The following is a 16,591-nucleotide window of genomic DNA, read 5'->3' as shown; positions in this document are numbered from 1 at the left end:
TATAACATGAGTGTCAGCCGCCGTCTCCGCTCGCTCCATTCTTGCTCCGCCAGGTAATCAATTTGTCGTCACTCTCTGTAACCTCAGTCAAGTCATCAAGTGAAATGAGTTACAGCTGCAAAGAGCCTTCAAGAATATCAGGAGGAGGAGGAGGGGAAAAAGTGGAAAAATGACAAGGAGGGCAGAGGGAAGATTCCACCGCGGCAAGGCACCGTCACCGTCGCAGGTCTTGCCGATGAAATATGAATGCACAATTTGTTTATCTGCCGGCCCGCATCTCACCGGCGCAGAGCTGTTCATTTTCAAGAAGAGGAGGCTTGCAGACAACGAAGGGATCAGTCAGTCGTGAACTCTTCGCAGCCATTAGCGGGCCGACATGTTGATCAAGTATTCCTAATGTAGTGGATAGGAAAGAATGAAAACACTCTGCCTGCCAACTTTGGATTGAGCATTAAGCCACTGATGAATGCGCCTGTCAGCCAGGAGACAATTACCTCAACAATGAAGAAACTCTTCTGGAGGGCTCGCAAAGGCATTTAGGGAGCGTCAAAAAAGTTCCCTCATCCCGCTCCCAAATAATAAAGGCAAGGGCCACTTTAGAGGTTGAAATGGAGCAAAATTATTCAGTATTTTGCTCTCCAAAAATAGGATGCCTCACGATTCGTCTCTTTTGGGGATGATTAAATGCATTGCCTTTAAAACATGCCCAAAGAAATAACAATAATATCCACCTCTCTACTTTCATTTGAACCTTTTTCCCGTTTGATGGAATATGGATGGATGGATGTGCCGACGCGTATGTGGAACTGTCGCGACTTGGAAATGAAGCGGATTTACGTGGGACAGGAGATGCGAGACAATCTCTTTTTGTCAATGGACGCTACAGCTGCGTGTTTGCTTTCAAAACTTAGCTTGTAGCAGACATGCACATTCCACCATGATGTCATTGATCCACTGGTGAAAAGGACGCTTTGATCCTCTCCTCTTTCATCTCGAAAAACAAAACATCCCTTTGGAAAAAATTCCTGACGGCCACCGAACATATGTGACATGTGGTATATGTGTGTACATTATTATTATTATTATTATTTTTTGCCTTTACAGAGATCTTCCCCTAAAGTTGTGTAATTTATGATCTATAATCGAGTCATCTCACGAAAGACACAGCAGCCACGACAAAAGAAGTTTGCCCAAGAGGTGCTGTCATAACATTCCTGCCGCAGATGAAGTGACCACAGTCACGATTGACACAACGCCAATCACTGCTGCTTCCATCACGGTTGACACGATGACTTCATTAACCATGACCGAGGATTACAAATGCACATGAAGATGAGCTCACTGATTGGATCTTTGATGCATTTTGAGGAACACCCAATGTGAGATAAAGAAGGGGGAAGAAAATAACCATCGGGAAATTAATTCTGATTTTGTACGGTGAAAAAAAACATCATCGGGGGAAAAGAGGTTGTTTGGTCACTCATATGGGTGCGGGCGTGTGTGTATGTGTGTGTGTGCATTTGATATCTTAGTATCTTCCTCACGTAGTAAAGCGCTGCTATTCTTGCCAGAGAAAGAATCGCCATCTGCTTGAAGCATCCGCAGCCATAATAAAGACTGATAGCTTCACACGCAAGAAACAGACAAAAACGCCATCCTCCGAAAAAGCAACTTAGAGGTGAAAGTTGCTCATTGTTCCCCTTTAGGGAACCTGCTGAGCAAACCGAAAGGCTAAAAGGATTGCGAAGATAAACCTACGTTACAGCCAGCCAGCCGCCACCAGCAAAAAAAAAAAAAACAAAAACGTGTCCATGTCTGTTAGATGATGAAGAGTTCACAGAGAGTTCACAAGCAGGATACTCAACAACGTGCAGCCACGAAAGCCGTGACTTACTTCTTTCTATCTCTTCACATTGACGACATGACACGAGGCATGGATTCTTGGAGGGCTATCAATTGGCTTTTTTATTTCATTTTAAAAGATAGATAGGCATATGGATAGATAGAATGATGGATAGATTGATAAATACATAGATTGGTAGGTAGGTAGATATTGATAGATGTTCATCTATTCCCCCTCCACGCTGCCCGTCCACAAACACTGAGGGGAATAATTTATTTTTAATGTTGCATTTATGTCCCAATCAGAAATAACCGTCAAGCCATGAAATACTCACTCTGTATCAAATCAGCTTCTGCCATTGAAACTAATAAAAACATCCAATTAATCCATAAACAAAATACATTCATTAACATACACAAATTACTTTATTTTTTTTAAATAAGGCAATTTTATGTCTGTTATGTCACACTTTATAAAACAAACGATTAACAAGAAGCAATTGTGCATCGTGTCTATAGCTATCTACTAGCTGGCTGGCTAGCTATCTAGCTAACTATCTATTAGCTATCTAGCTATCTAAAAGCTATCTGTTCGCTAGCTCGCTCTCTATCTATTTGATTTACTTCCGAGTTGAGTGAATGCTGGCGCGTGTGGCTGCCGCTGCTCACCCACAGAAAAACTTATTGTGTGACTGTAAAGTGACCTTGAGAGTTTTGAAAGGCGCTTATAAATGAAAGGTTTTATTATTATTATAGATATAGATATTCAATTATCCCAACAAAGCCATTCATTTAACATATCTTCGGTGCAAAATGATTGCTCTTTATAAAGTCTTGTCAGATGCAAGCAAGGTGATATTTCAGAACTAATTGAGGTGCAGGTACATTTTTGAACAGAATAATCCAATCAAAAAAAATGTGCAGGGCATGACACCAATTGTAGATCGTTGTCGACCGGCTCAATTAAGAATATGAACAAAATTCAATGGATTCATAGAGCATAATTTAGTTTTTTGGTCAATCGGGGAATTATAATCACACTTCCATTCAGAAGAGCTCTTGGGAAAGCTGTAAAAATCTCCAGTTCCAATGAAAACATAGGCTAACACTGACTCGCTTACTTTTAAAAACCTTATCGAAGTACATGAATAATGTTTTACGAAATACGATGCGCGCGTGTGTGTATAAGACGGTCGTGCAAGAAACCGAGCCTAAAAAAGTTTGTTGGGAGGTAGTAAGGGGGGGGCTGCTGGAAGGAAGCGTCAAGGTGAGGCGGTGACTATGGCAACGAGGGCAAAACAAAGCGAACAATGTTCGGAATCAAAAAAAAAACAAAAAGAAGAAGAAAGCAAGAAGACATTGAAAAAGGCGTCTTCTTACCCGCAGCCCGTCGAGGCGCCTGCTGCTTCCTGCGTGGCATGGTGACGCGGGTTGGCCGTTCGCGCGCGCGTCCCCAGGTGCAACCACAATGCGGGGCCGCGCTCGTGCGCGCATCAGAGTGCGCGCGCGCGTGTGTTTTGAGTCGCCTTTATTTTCTTGACGTCGCTCGTGAGTCTCAATCTGGCCGCCGGCAAGAATCCAGTTCGCTTTACGTCGCGAAGCAGATCAAAACAAAAATCATCAAATATATATATATAGTATATATATTAAAAATATCAATGATTTATTTGAAAAAAGAAAAAGAAATCAGGGCTTCTTCCGTCTTCTACGCGGGACGGAGCGCTCCCTTTCTCGCGTCCATCTGATCGCCGCTCGCCTTTTGCGTGTGCGCACGCGTGCGTCCCCTTCCGCCCTCCGCGGACTCAACGCGTGGCCCAAATCAAACGGAGAAGAATTAAAAAAAAAACGTATATGGTTTTGGCACAGCTCGCGTACACTGTTGGCTGTCGGGTGGGACGAGCGGAGCAAAGAAGCGATGTCAGCGCGCGGAGGAGATCCACGCGAGAAACTGAACATTGAAAACTCCTCCCTCCCTCCTTCTCGGTTTCCCTCCTTCCACCGGGCTGGACCCGACGACGACGACGACGACGACGACGACGACGACGATGACGATGATGATGACGATGATGATGGCAGCGAGACATTTGTGAGAACAGATAAGCAGCGCTTTATTAAAGGAACAGAGGCTGCTTCCGCACATAACATTTCATAACATAGAATTGTTCAGGTTTTGTTTTTTCTTCTTTGGGTGCTGATAAAGCGCCGGCCATGGCCTCTGGCAATGTTTTTTCACTTCTACAAGGGGGCATTTCCCTTTTTCCCCCAAGTGTTAAAGTGCTATTTAAACCAATGTGTATGGATTGCATTGTATTTTGGACGGCCACCCTCATTTCAAGCTCATATAACTCCAGACCCATATAATTAAGGAATTAACTCTTTTTTTTCTGATGAAAGAAGAGAGTCTAAGGTTTCTTACGCCGCATTGGATATTTATGTTGTCCTAAAAGTCAATATTCTGTGAGTCCTGGAATTTGAGTGACAACGACAAAACCCCTGGCACTGGACTGGCCGCATTTTGCCACCCGTTGCTTGCAAACCGAAACGTGACGGTGGGTTTTGAGACTTAGTGGCCGCTGTTTACAGCGTATTGTAAAAAAGACATGCGCATTTAGTTTTCATCAATCAAGCCGAGCTGACATGACGCAAAAGATGTGAAATAACTGACTGGATTTTGGATGGAAGAAAGGTGCACATTTCTCTCGATCCAAAAGAGACGACTAATTCTTTCAGACCAAAAGGTAATTTCAACCACCTGGGAATAGTCAGACAATTGCCTCTTAGACCTGATTGGCCTGAAGCTCAGGTGAAATAATCAATATTTTAATAATCAGCTATTTTATTATTCAGCCTTTTATTTATGGTTTTATTGTTCTGTGTATTGTTCTTTTGATCGTAAAGTGTCCTTGAGGGTTCAGAAAGGCGCTTGGAAATTAAATGTATTCTTAAAAGCTGAATGAGGAAGTCACTGTGAGTGAAAATGGACAGCGTGTGGCCTGCCGAAAACCGTCGTCATCTGTTGCGACTTGAAATCAAGAAAAGTCAAAATCTCCTTCCTGGATCTGGCTGAATGAACTTTTTATCCTTTTTCCAGTGGACTTGCTGTCTCGCCGAATAGCACAAGCCCATCATTCCCAATCAGAAAAAAAAGGACTGTGCAATGTTTCCCTCGGAGGTGTCAAAAAATGTCATGAAAATTGAATTAACAGCCGCTTGATGGATGGAAGCATCAAATAAAGCCGCGTTTGTGTGTTTTAATGCGTCCGCGACTGCGCTGGGACTCTGTTTCGAGGTGACTGACGTGACTTTGGCTCACACAACCTGAAAAACGTCCAAAGTCGCAGAGATTACACGTTGACGCGAATGAGAAGAAAAAACATTGACATTAAATTGAAAAAGTAATATTAAAGGAGTCTTGGAAATATCTGAGGCTGGATCATTTGTCTTTGCTTTCTTCACTTTCTCATCGTGACTTTCCAAAATAAAGCATTAGCTTATATAATTCTTATATGAGGCCTTTTTTTTCATATTTCATATTGTGTTTGATATGATTACTACGCTTTCTGCATCCTAAATGGACTTTTTTTCCCCAGTGAAATCTAGTTCTCACACATTTCCAGACAAATTCACTTCCCTCGTTGCTCTCTCAAGCCATGTCCTCATCCTTGTCGTTCAAAAAGTGATATGAATAGTCCAATTGTGTCGTTGTTGTTGTTGTTTTTCCTGTTGGCTCCTGTTTCTTGGTGTGTATTACCGTTACATTTTCCAATGTAAAAGGCACACCCAAAAGCCTTGATTTTCTTCAAAAGATGACCCTGCACCATCTACGCAGGTGCACCTTATATGTGAAGTCATATTGAGAAGAGATAAAGAAGGTGGAGGATTTTAAGTACTTGGGTTCAACCATCCAGAGCAATGGCGAGTGTGCAAAAGAGGTGAAGAAGCGTGTCCAGGCAGGCTGGAACGGCTGGAGAAAAATGTCAGGTGTGACGTGTGATAGAATGAAAGGAAAAGTGTCTAAAACGAGCCATGATATTTGGACTGGAGACAGCGCCACTGAAGAGGGAGCAGAGTTGGAGATGTTGAGGTTTTCTTTGGGAGTGACCAGGTTGGATCGGATCACGAATGACTATATCAAAGGGACGACTCACATAGAGGCTTTCTAGAGAAAGGCAGAGAGGCCAGACTGAGATGGTTTCAGATGACCTGTTATTGACAAATGTGTTAGTACAGTAACCAAACAGAGTACTTTCTTACGATGACTTCTTACGACGTACTTTCTTGAGATTTTTTTTTGTCTTGATCCTGGATATTCTTTTCCCCCCTTTCTTTCCTACCACAGTGACCACCACAAATCAAATAGAGTGTTCCTTCTGAATGTGCAGTACGAATTGGCGTGCTTTGACTCAAAGTTTAAATTTCATATGCATAAACATTTGAAAAATGTCTGTCTCTCCTCAAAAGCCGCTCACGACTTCATCCGACGCGAAGCCGAGGTGATGGATGACTTCATTCCAGAGAGACAACATCCCACAGAGATCCGGGCTGGGCCCACATTACAAATGGCTTCCTGATAATATTCCATCAGCCTATTTTGTGTCTGTCACTCACTCACATCGCAACCGATACCGCAGACCTCCGCTGAACTCCGCCTGAACCTGTGCGATCAATCACGTCTCAGATCACGGCTGAGTCGACACCTGCTAGCACCTTGTGTTTACGCAACTGCCGCCCTCACCGCAACCCAAGCTACACACACACATACACACACACGGACACACACACCTTATCACTCCCAAATGTTCCTGCAGGTGCCCACATCTCAGCAATGTCTTAGAGATTCCGAGTGTTGGTAGCAGAGCAGATGGTGACAGCAGATTGATGTCCTTCTTGGATGCGTGGTCAGTCATAAGAGATAACTTTTAGCATCCCTCAAATAAGACTTGAAAAGAAAGAAAATGTGCCATTGCGCTTCCTCCCCGGACGAGGAAAAGTCAAAGAGAACTGCAGGTCATTCACCAAATGTGGAATTTAGACTTTGGTTGGACAAACATTTCAATGAAATCAAGATGCAGAGGATCTAACAAACTGTCAAAGGAAAAACTCTCTGGGCTCTATTTTTGTGGATGGCATATGAGAAAATGCTTGTCCACTCTGAGTTTCGTGCGGGCGGGTTGGACACTCACTGCGCTTGTTTGCCAATGTCACAGACTTTCCTGCTGGCGGAACGAGCGCATGCCCTTGGACACGCATCCATCCGATGCACCTGACAATTTCGTGTCTGGCCAACATCAAAATCCGCTGCGATATTGGTCTCACGTGAGTTTTGTCATATCCTGTTTAGTTTGCCTGTTTCCTGCATGGGTTTTCCTTTGTGTGGCATTTCCTTGGAATTTGAGCAGCAGTCTTGATCAGTATTTTGTCTTTGGACAAATGGGACAAAGATGTTGAGATATTGCCATTACCTTAGACATCAAGTTGCTACTTGGTGCTTTTCATTCTCCTAATAGTTACTTGTGTCTTCCGTGTTTTTTTGTCTTGTGTGAAGGTGTAAAAGAAGATGTGGTGTGATTGATAAGCAGTTAAAAAAATGTATTCGTAACATAAACCACCATACGTCTGTGTAAGCTCTCAGTCGTACAAGAGTGGTCCATTGATGAAAAGGTTTCTTTAGCCGTCGTCTGTACTTCTTTGAAGGTGTCAGACCTTTTGCTTCTATATATATATATATATATATATATATATATATATATGGATAAGAAGTGAAACGTCCGACACCTTCAAAGAAGTACAGATGACAGCTGAAGAAACCTTTTCATTGATAAACCACCATACATAAGCATATTAACATAAAGATTATAAATTCTGTTGAAGTGTTTTTTACTCTATGGCTCTTCTCTGGGAGGCATTGATGGGTCAGGGGTCAGAGATGACTACTTTTGTACAAAAAGAGCACATTGAATTTGAGTGCAGGCGAAGTGGTTTGCACTGACGTGAGAGTCGCTGCTGTTGGAAGCAGTAAAAACAGCTTTGTGGCTACACGGCGTGTTCTGTCCTCAGGGCTGAATGTAACAGATGACTGAGATCATCTGAACTTTTTTTTCAAAAACATCACTCAGAACCTGACGTTACCCCCCAACCCCCACACTTTTGCTTTGTACTTTATACTGTGTGAGTGTGTGTGTGTGTGTGTGTGTGTGTGTGTGTGTGTGTGTGTGTGTGTGTGTGTGTGTGTGTGTGTGTGTGTGTGCATGTTCTATATATTATTCAATATAATATGCGGTGTATAAGGCACCCCAAAAAGCCTTTATTTTATTGAAAAGATGACCCGGCACTTTATACACTTGTGCGGCTCATATGTGAAGTCAGATTGAGCCACAACAGGTCTACAGGCTCCATTTCTTCCTGTAGAATATGTCTTGCATAACCGGAACCTCTACTGTAGTGCCTTATAACGTGGTCTGCCTTATATTTGGAAAGCGTTTCTATAGTTTTCCATTATATTTGGAAAGCTTCTTTTATTCATTCACTTGTAGTCTGGTGCGCCTTAGATATGGAAAAGGTTTGAAACTACACCATTCATTGGGGTGCGCCTTATACTCTGGTGTGCTTTATACACCGGAAAATCCGGTATGTATTATTTTTTTTTGTTCCCGTGTGGATAAGGCGGCATGGTGATTGACTGGTTAGCACATCTACCTCAGAGTTCAGTGGTGCAGAGTTCAATTCCAGCTGCGGCCTTCTAGTATGGAGTTTGTATGTTTTCCCCTGGCCTTTGTGGGTTTTCTGCGGGTACTCTAATTTCCTCCCACATTCCAAAAACATGCTCAGCAGGTAAAAGGGACACACCAAATTGTCCTTGGGTGTGAGCGTGACTGCAAATGATTGTTCTTCTATGCGTGCCTTGCAATTGACCGGCAACCATATGTCTAGCCACTTTTAGTGGTTGGACTGTATGTTGTGTATTTACAGAGAATTGATGAAGCCACTCAACAGAAGATATTCAAGACAGATGCAGAGAAAGAAGATCGGGTTAAATGTAGGATGTCCCGGTACCCCAGATGTAAGCCTTCTGATCATATCTGTACAGTATTTAAGATAGTTAAGCTATCAAAGGTGTGTATTGTTAATGTATTGTTGGCCAAGGATTGAAGCCCCCCCCTACCAAAAAAAAAAACACGGCTGCTATCGCACTTACACTGCTGCTTGACCTATTTCCTCTCGTGTAATGTATCGTTAAAGCAGCCCTGTGAAAACGCTTAATTATTCATGCTTGATTTCAGAATGAAGAGCTTTGGAGAACATGGCTCCACGGGAGGATTGACACGCAACACACGCAGACACACACACACACGAGCACACACGCGGTTGTGCACAGCGCATTAAAGCACGAGTGAAGATAAATGCCCTGTCAGTGCCTTTAATGATTTATTTCAAACATTCCAGTGAATCCAATAAGGTTGCAAATCCATGCTAGGTAATTGTTTGTACAGGATTGAAATTGGAGGGCCTTTTGTTTTGTTTTATTGAGCACTGAACTGAGCAGAGAACACACGCACCACAGAGAGGTATCTACTGTCTCAAACAAAGAGAGGCAAACATTCCGGATCGAGCCTTTTCTCATGATGCCAGCAGGCGACTTCCTTAAGACAAGAACAGTCCTTACATCCTGTTTACCTGGCTTGGAAATGTACTCAGGGGATGAAAGAAATGTCAACAGATCTCTATAACATGTGGTCTATCTCTAGGTTAGGGCCGTACTTCTCAAATACTGAAGTGAACCTTCCATTGACTGCTGCAAAAATGACCTTTTTTCCTTACTAGAATAAACTGTAATTGCAAATCCACTGCAGTAGGGGGCAGTGGCGGTCGTTGTCAAAGCATGCAAGCACTGAAGGGGCCTAAGAATGCTCCTGATCATTTGAGTCAGGTGTGTTAAACAATACAGTACAATACAATACATATTGACTTATGTAACGCTTTAGCAACAGCTGAAGCTGTAACACGGACAGCTATCATATACAGGGAATAAAACAGTCACAAAGATAGTAGAAAGCAGCAGGGAGTAAAACCAAGATCAAGTCTGAATAATGCAGAGTCAAATGCCAAAGAGTCCAAGTGAGTTTTGAGACAGGTTTTAAAGATGGGCAGCGAAGGGGCTTGCCAAATGTTCAGTGGCAGGTCATTCCAGAGAGTGGGACTAGCAACGGAGAGGCTCCATCCCCTCTGAGTTTTTGGCACATCTAATAAAGTCTGGTCAGCACTCCTGAGGCGGCGGGAAGGTCTTTGGAAAGTGGATGAGCTCGGAGAGGGAAGGACGGTCGAGGCCATTTAAAGATTTGAAGAAAAGAACTCTCGAATGTATTGCGAGTCAGTGAACGGATGCTAGAGTAGGAGTTATGTGCTCCCTCTTACGAGTACCAGTCAAGAGGCGATGAGCAGCGTTCTGGACCAACTGGAGACGCTTCAACAACAAGGAAACATCTGAAACATGGATGATAGCAGGCCTTGGTTGAGACATGCGCTTCTGGACAGAGGACACTGATGACAAGAGCTTCTCCAGAACTTATGAACAAAGTTATTGACTGTGCTGGCCCAGGGTCAAATTCAGGGTAACACTCCGTAAGGGATCAAGTGAAGTGAGGAATACCACGTCCGTCCAGAAGCTGTCATGCCGGCAGCCTGTCAGTTGTCGCTCCGCATTGTATTTGGTGCGCCCGGACAGTGGGTCCATGTTGGGTTTGTCAGCGTCTATCCCGACCCGACCTGTCTGCTTGAGCGCACGGCCGCGTATGCTGATGGACGTTTCCAGCGCTCCTTCTCGGTGTCCATCACTCGCTACGGGACGTTTGCCTGACGTGTCTTCCTTTGAGCTCCTGAAATCTGTTGACAGCTGCAGAGGGTGGTCTGCACTTGTGTCAGCCCCCATTACGCCAGACGGGATGAGATCCTGACGGGAGGGATGCAGGTTGCCTGCTGTGCATAAATGCTCAATTGCGGTCGTTCGATCGCTCGCTAATAGCTTTTGAAAATTGACAACAATGCGCACGGAAGGACGAGTAGAAGCGGTGCTGAGAGATTCTTTTTTTTTTTTTGCTCTTGTATTTTGAAAATCCAGCCCCAGAGGGCAAAGTTAAGGTGGAGCTTTGGGGCGCGGCTTATTTATTTATTTGCCGTCAGGCTGCGTTAGAGTCACTCACAATGCTTTCATGTATGTTCCTTAGCAGCCGCTTCATCTCTTGTTTGTTCTCTTAATTTGCTGCTAGCCTCCAAAGAGAAAGACGTACCATTTAATTAGCACTCCCTCTGTTCTGCTGAAACTGTTTTATGTAGCAAAGTGGGTGTGGGTCCGATCCAGTGACGATTGAGCCCCCCTCCCCCCCCAACCCAACGCACCGCTGCTCCCCTCACCTCCTCCTGAAGAGGACAAGTTCAGCTTTTAATAAACACGTAATAAGAAAGAAAACAGCTGGTAGCGGCTTCACAGATGGCGTCGTTCTTGGCATCACAGAAGAAAGGACCTCACACGTGCAGATGGCTCATTATGCCAACATTTGGTGATGCATATTGCACATTTTTGCCCCCGATTCTTAACAACGAGGATAAGCCGTACAGGTGTTACGGCGATGTCTTCAAAGAGTTCCGAGCCCTTCAATTTTCTTCACATTTGTGGCACGGGGGTTTCCATATGCTGCGTGCAATTGGCACATTTGTTTACCTACTGGAACTTTCACCATCTCCACAGAGGATGTTTCAAAAAGCCAAGCATGCAACCCAACATACACATTTGTTGACTTATGAAACTATTTGTTTCTGGAAGAAATTTTTGAATGAGAAAATGTTGTCATTAGAGAGGTGTTTTCCATGTAAATGCCCTCATTCGTTCCTAGCCTTGATTTGCTAAAATGATGTGGCCGGCCAGCTTTGGCCACTGGGCTGTCACGATTCGGTTTGCGGCCAACAGGTGGCACTGCAGGGCCCCGCTTGCAGCTGCACAGGTGTGGGTCATTTTAAGCAGTGGCAGTTAGAAGGACTCCCGGCACGACCATTCAGTGTCGGCTCAATGTTTGTTTCAACCTTTCTGGTTTGATTCATCTTGTCATGTTTTCGTCTTGGTTTTGTTTGCTACTTTGTACCTTTCTGTGCTGATGACTTTGTTGTTTGGGATGTTGTTCCCGTCAACTTTATTTCATGTCGTATGTCAAATACACCCTGGTCCTCCCTCCTTCCTGCTTTTTCGAGGTCTACCGCCACCTCATAATTCTTGACACAGGCCTTGACTTTGCCACTTGTGCCGTCATCGATCGCTAGCCTCCCCTATCGCTGTTGTGAAGTTATTGTGACAGTGTGTCATGATGCCAAAAGAAATGTTAACTAAGTTTGTGTTTTGTGGATTTTGGATGATGGGAGAAAGGTGCGCATTTCTCCCCATCCAGAACAGTAGAGACGGGCGACGACTAATTGTCTCTGAGAAGGTGATCGCAAGCACCTGGGAATGGCCAATTGCCGCTGGGACCTGATTGGCCAGAAGCTGAGGTGAACCACCTTTAAAACCAGACTGAGGAAGTCACTTTGAGGAAGAGGAAGAAAGGACAGCCTGAAGAGCGGTGGTACCTGCGGTTTGCCGAAAGCCGACATCCACTGCAACTTCAAATAAAACCCCTCCAAATATCCTTCCTGGATCTGGCTAAGTCAACTTTTATCATCTTTCCACCTGCTTGCTGTCTCGCCGCATAACACAGTGATTATTTGCATGAAAACGCTCTGAGGTCATAACTCTGAAACGATCCAATGAATAATAGTAAGCATGGTGGGAACGGAATGTGGCGTTTGACGGCACATTCTAAGGCTCTTCTGTAAACTAGTTTATTGCCTCCCAACCTGGTTGATAACTCTTAACCATGTATCAGGGTACTGAAATATTTGACACTTTGCGGTGCTTTAGTTATTTTTGCACATGCGCGGCAATGAAGAATGCTAATGTGTCAGGTGCATCTGGGATGCAGCTCACCTTTGCATTTTATTGCTTTTATGTGTCAACATGAATGCGATGAAATTGCTTGAAAACATATACGGCAATTAGAGATGGTGCTTAAAACATTTCCGTTATGGTTCATAAAGGGTTTATGATCATGGCAATTTAAGAGCAGAAAAGATCATTTTTTTATTTACTTCTTGTAGGATTCTTCAGTCGGACCAGTAGTCTAACACTGCTGCGATATCATTAAATATATCTGCTCCCCCCCTTTCTAGTTATACACTAATTCTATGAGTTTTAAGTACACAGCTTGAGGTAACCAAAATAAGTATATGAAAACATCAAGACTCCATAGCACCCCTGTCAACTTTAACATTTATGATATGCATATGTAAGAGAGTCTTATTTATGTCGAAAAATGGCACAGTGAGGAAGAAAAAAAAAACCCCACAGTGAATGAAACAAGGGAAAAGGGGTTCATTCCCACGAGAGAACTGTGCTCTTTGTTGAATCTTTTTTAGGTTGACTGTTTTAAATTACAGATGCGCTCTAATTGGCCACGGTCAAATAAAACCCACCTAATGAGGCATCGCAGTCATTTGCTTCTTTCCTTTCAAGTCGTTTCCCTTTGGATCTCAGAGCAAAGACTTTGCTCCTGTGCTCACTTTTCCTCTTCCAGGGTTTTCTTTGTCTCACATTTATTTTGCCATAAATAAACTTGTTAAATATTGGGGGTTTTGTTCTGTTTATTTGTTTTGCACTGAAAAGTTGGGGAATAAGTTTAGCCATTGTTGTATATTTTCAACACTTGTGTACACACAATGACTAAAAATAAAAGTTGAAAGGCTATTTATCTATCCAACCATCTCTCTCTCTCTCTCTCTCTCTTCAAATTAATCGTCAAATGAAAAAAAAAACATCTGAACTTCCTTTGTTGTTGTTTTGTTGGTTTGTTCTGCAACTGCCTGCCCTGGTGTCATACTTTGATTATCCTGTAACATGCGCTTCAATACGTAATAATAATAAATCAATAAAATACTCTGTTTCCTCAAACAGAGGCCTCCACTCAAACAGACACTGCGTCTCAAGGAAGGAATTCACGGCCAGATGTGCAAAAATGCGTCCGCTGCAGTGCCAGGGTTTCAGTCGTTGTCATTCGAATTCCAGGACCCACGGAATAGTGAGTTTTAGGACTACATAAACATTCACTACATCGTAAGACTCTCTATGACGCTCTATGTCATATTTTCAATGACGGAATAAATTCATGAATAGCAGTGAATGAGTTCATCATCACAGATGTGTCGTCATTTATGTGTCTTCAAGAAAATGTTTCATGATTTACAGATGCTGATTAGCCAGTCGATTCAAATCGCCTTTGCACGCATTGGCCAGTGTTGTTTGAGTGCATTTTTCTGCACACCTTCACCTGTATACATGGGTTTTCTCTGGGTAAGACGTCTTGGCGTGACACCACGAACAAGGGGGCGGGACCTTCTGAAACTGCCCACTTCCAGTTTCATTTTTTTGCCGTTTCAGCACACTTGAAGTCATTTTTATTGATGTTTGGCATTTGACTAAAAATATCATCCTGTGCGTTCTGGGTATTTTAGATGCTATAAAAGGTTTTTCTCATGTCAGTTTGGAAACAAAAATTGGCGTCGGTTGTCCTTTAAGCGTAGACTAATCTCAATTGAAAGATATCTGGTTTGCATGCGTGCGGTAGTGCGTGCATGTCCCAAATCATCTGTGGGATTTTCTTTCAGTCCTCCTCCCCACTTGACACCGGCTGTATGGCCCGAGCTGTCCTGTCCAATTGAGAGCAGCGGCCAATGTGACCTTTATCCAGGCGATGACTGCAATGGACTTGAGCACGTGTCAGTCTCCCCGCTCCGCTCGTGTCGTATGTTTTGTCGTGCGTGTTTTACACTCAGCGGGGAACCACGGTGAGTCATGTCTTCTCTGCTGCCGCCGAGTTGACTTTAAATTTCACTTAGACAGCCTTGAAAAACACAGTGTTTTATTCCTCCCGAGAGGCATATTTAATCAACTACGTCAGATAGCCTGACGTCACTGATGCGGTCTAGACTTGATGACCTTTAACCTTTATGTGGGTGCAACTTCTTCAACTCCTTCCTTCATAACAGAAACTGTTCATTTGTCCAATTTTGTCGTCACTTTCTAAGAAAATATGAGGGTTTTTTTTCACATGGATATCAATAAGAATATTAATCATTTCATTAATAATTAAATATTTTGCTGAGCACATCTTGAAAGACAGCGTGGCACACAAGTTCAAATCTTTACTTCTGTTAAATTTGCATGTTGTTTTACTTCTTGCTTCCATATGACAACAACATGCATGTATTTTTTTTTTTTTTTTTTGGTTTTTGTTTTTGATTTTAATTATTACTCTGAATTGCCCACACATGTGAACTGTTTAAAATGTTAGTGGTCCTCACAAGACTAGTCATACAAACACACACACACACACACATTTGCAAAATCGAAAGTAAGGTCAGTGGCCTTCAAGCAATTATTTACAGATATAAACATTTCAGGTCAATTTTAGTGCGTGTGTGCGAGTGTGCGTGTGTGGTCAGGTGTGTAGGTGATTGACTCGGTTCACGCGTGTTTTCCAGACAAGAAATACGGCAGACAAAGGAAGCAAATGGCGGTGATGTAAATGACTTGAAAGCATAGGTGGGCCGCCCAAAATAACTGTCAGGTGTTTTTGGCTCTAATCCCCCAACGCTGCTCTTATTGCTCATCAGCTAAGTTGTCAGGTCCGCTCCGTCCCTTTGATGGCATCGCTGACAATTAGCAAGACGGCGCCGCGCAAAAGCATCTGGACGGGCACGTCGCTCGCTGCTGAGGGAGACAAAAATAAAGCTCAAGGTCACCGGCTGTCACTTTTCCAACAGCGCCCATTCCTTCAGAGGTGGATTTATTGGGATTGGAATTTATTTGGAGAAGGTTTACTCGTTAATGACAGCGTCTCTTAAACTGAGATGAGGAATTAAATCAGCAGCGTGCGCCTTCACACTCGGCTATTATTCACTTATGCCTTGCGTAGCCTTTAGCTAATACACAATTACATCCATCCGTTATGGTGTATATGTGTGTGTATATGTGTGTATATATGTGTACATGTATCCCTACTGTCCAGACTCTGCTATGATAGATCCCTGAGAGTCCGGCTTACTTAAATCAATTTTCTGCTGGGAAATGTAGATTTGTCCGCTGCGAGACTAATAAAGGCAATTCCAAATGTGATTTGAGGAAATTAAATGGACCAAAACCTGGTGTCGTTTGGTTCTTAACAACCAGGCCGAGAGCACGCTTCCACTCATCCCCTTCATGGCTTCGAGAGAACAGCCTGGCAACTTCCTGGTGTCGTGTCCTCATTCCTCCCAAAAGCGATACGCGGTCCGAGGAGAGTTCCGTTGTGAGATGGCGCGGAACATGCCACGGTCCCCTCCCCGCCGAGGAAAGCGACGGTAGAAGTTCAACACGCGTGAGCAACATCTGTCGCTCTGACAAATAATAAGAGCAGTTGGCCTCCAGGGGAGAACGAGCGGCGGAAGCTCCGTATTCTCCTTGCTTCCGTAGAAGGGGTGCGAGTGTATTCTAGGCGTAATGCAATGCACACTCACACTGGCAATTGACATTTTAAGGACATTACCCTTGACAAGGCGACCTGGACAAATGAAAGCAAAAGGCAAAATGATTTATGAAGGTGCTTGGCAAATGTATATTTCCATTTCCATTTTT

General features: G+C 43.5%; 1 protein-coding gene and 1 long non-coding RNA gene across 2 annotated transcripts in view; one reads left to right on the top strand and one right to left on the bottom strand.

Annotated features, from left to right (window-relative positions):
- tshz2 (teashirt zinc finger homeobox 2) overlaps window positions 1–3,764 on the bottom strand; it is a 44,088-nt gene extending 40,324 nt beyond the window's left edge. The window contains exon 1 of the mRNA XM_089014999.1: window positions 3,223–3,764. Coding sequence (XP_088871125.1) covers window positions 3,223–3,262 — 40 coding nt within the window. The 5' untranslated portion in view covers window positions 3,263–3,764. The remainder of the gene's footprint in view (window positions 1–3,222) is intronic.
- Window positions 3,765–6,764: 3,000 nt separating this feature from the next.
- On the top strand, window positions 6,765–16,093 carry LOC148904159 (uncharacterized). Its single transcript, XR_016117325.1, has 3 exons — window positions 6,765–7,158; window positions 14,584–14,763; window positions 15,460–16,093. It is a non-coding gene; the product is annotated as an uncharacterized LOC148904159 (long non-coding RNA).
- Window positions 16,094–16,591: the final 498 nt, after the last annotated feature.

The sequence above is a fragment of the Hippocampus bargibanti genome, linkage group LG01 (assembly GCF_051943395.1).
Source record: "Hippocampus bargibanti isolate YZ-2025 linkage group LG01, ASM5194339v1, whole genome shotgun sequence".
In the NCBI taxonomy this organism is placed as follows: Eukaryota; Metazoa; Chordata; class Actinopteri; order Syngnathiformes; family Syngnathidae; genus Hippocampus; species Hippocampus bargibanti.
The sequence above is the reverse complement of the archived record's forward strand: the minus strand, read 5'-3'. Positions and strand labels throughout refer to the sequence as shown.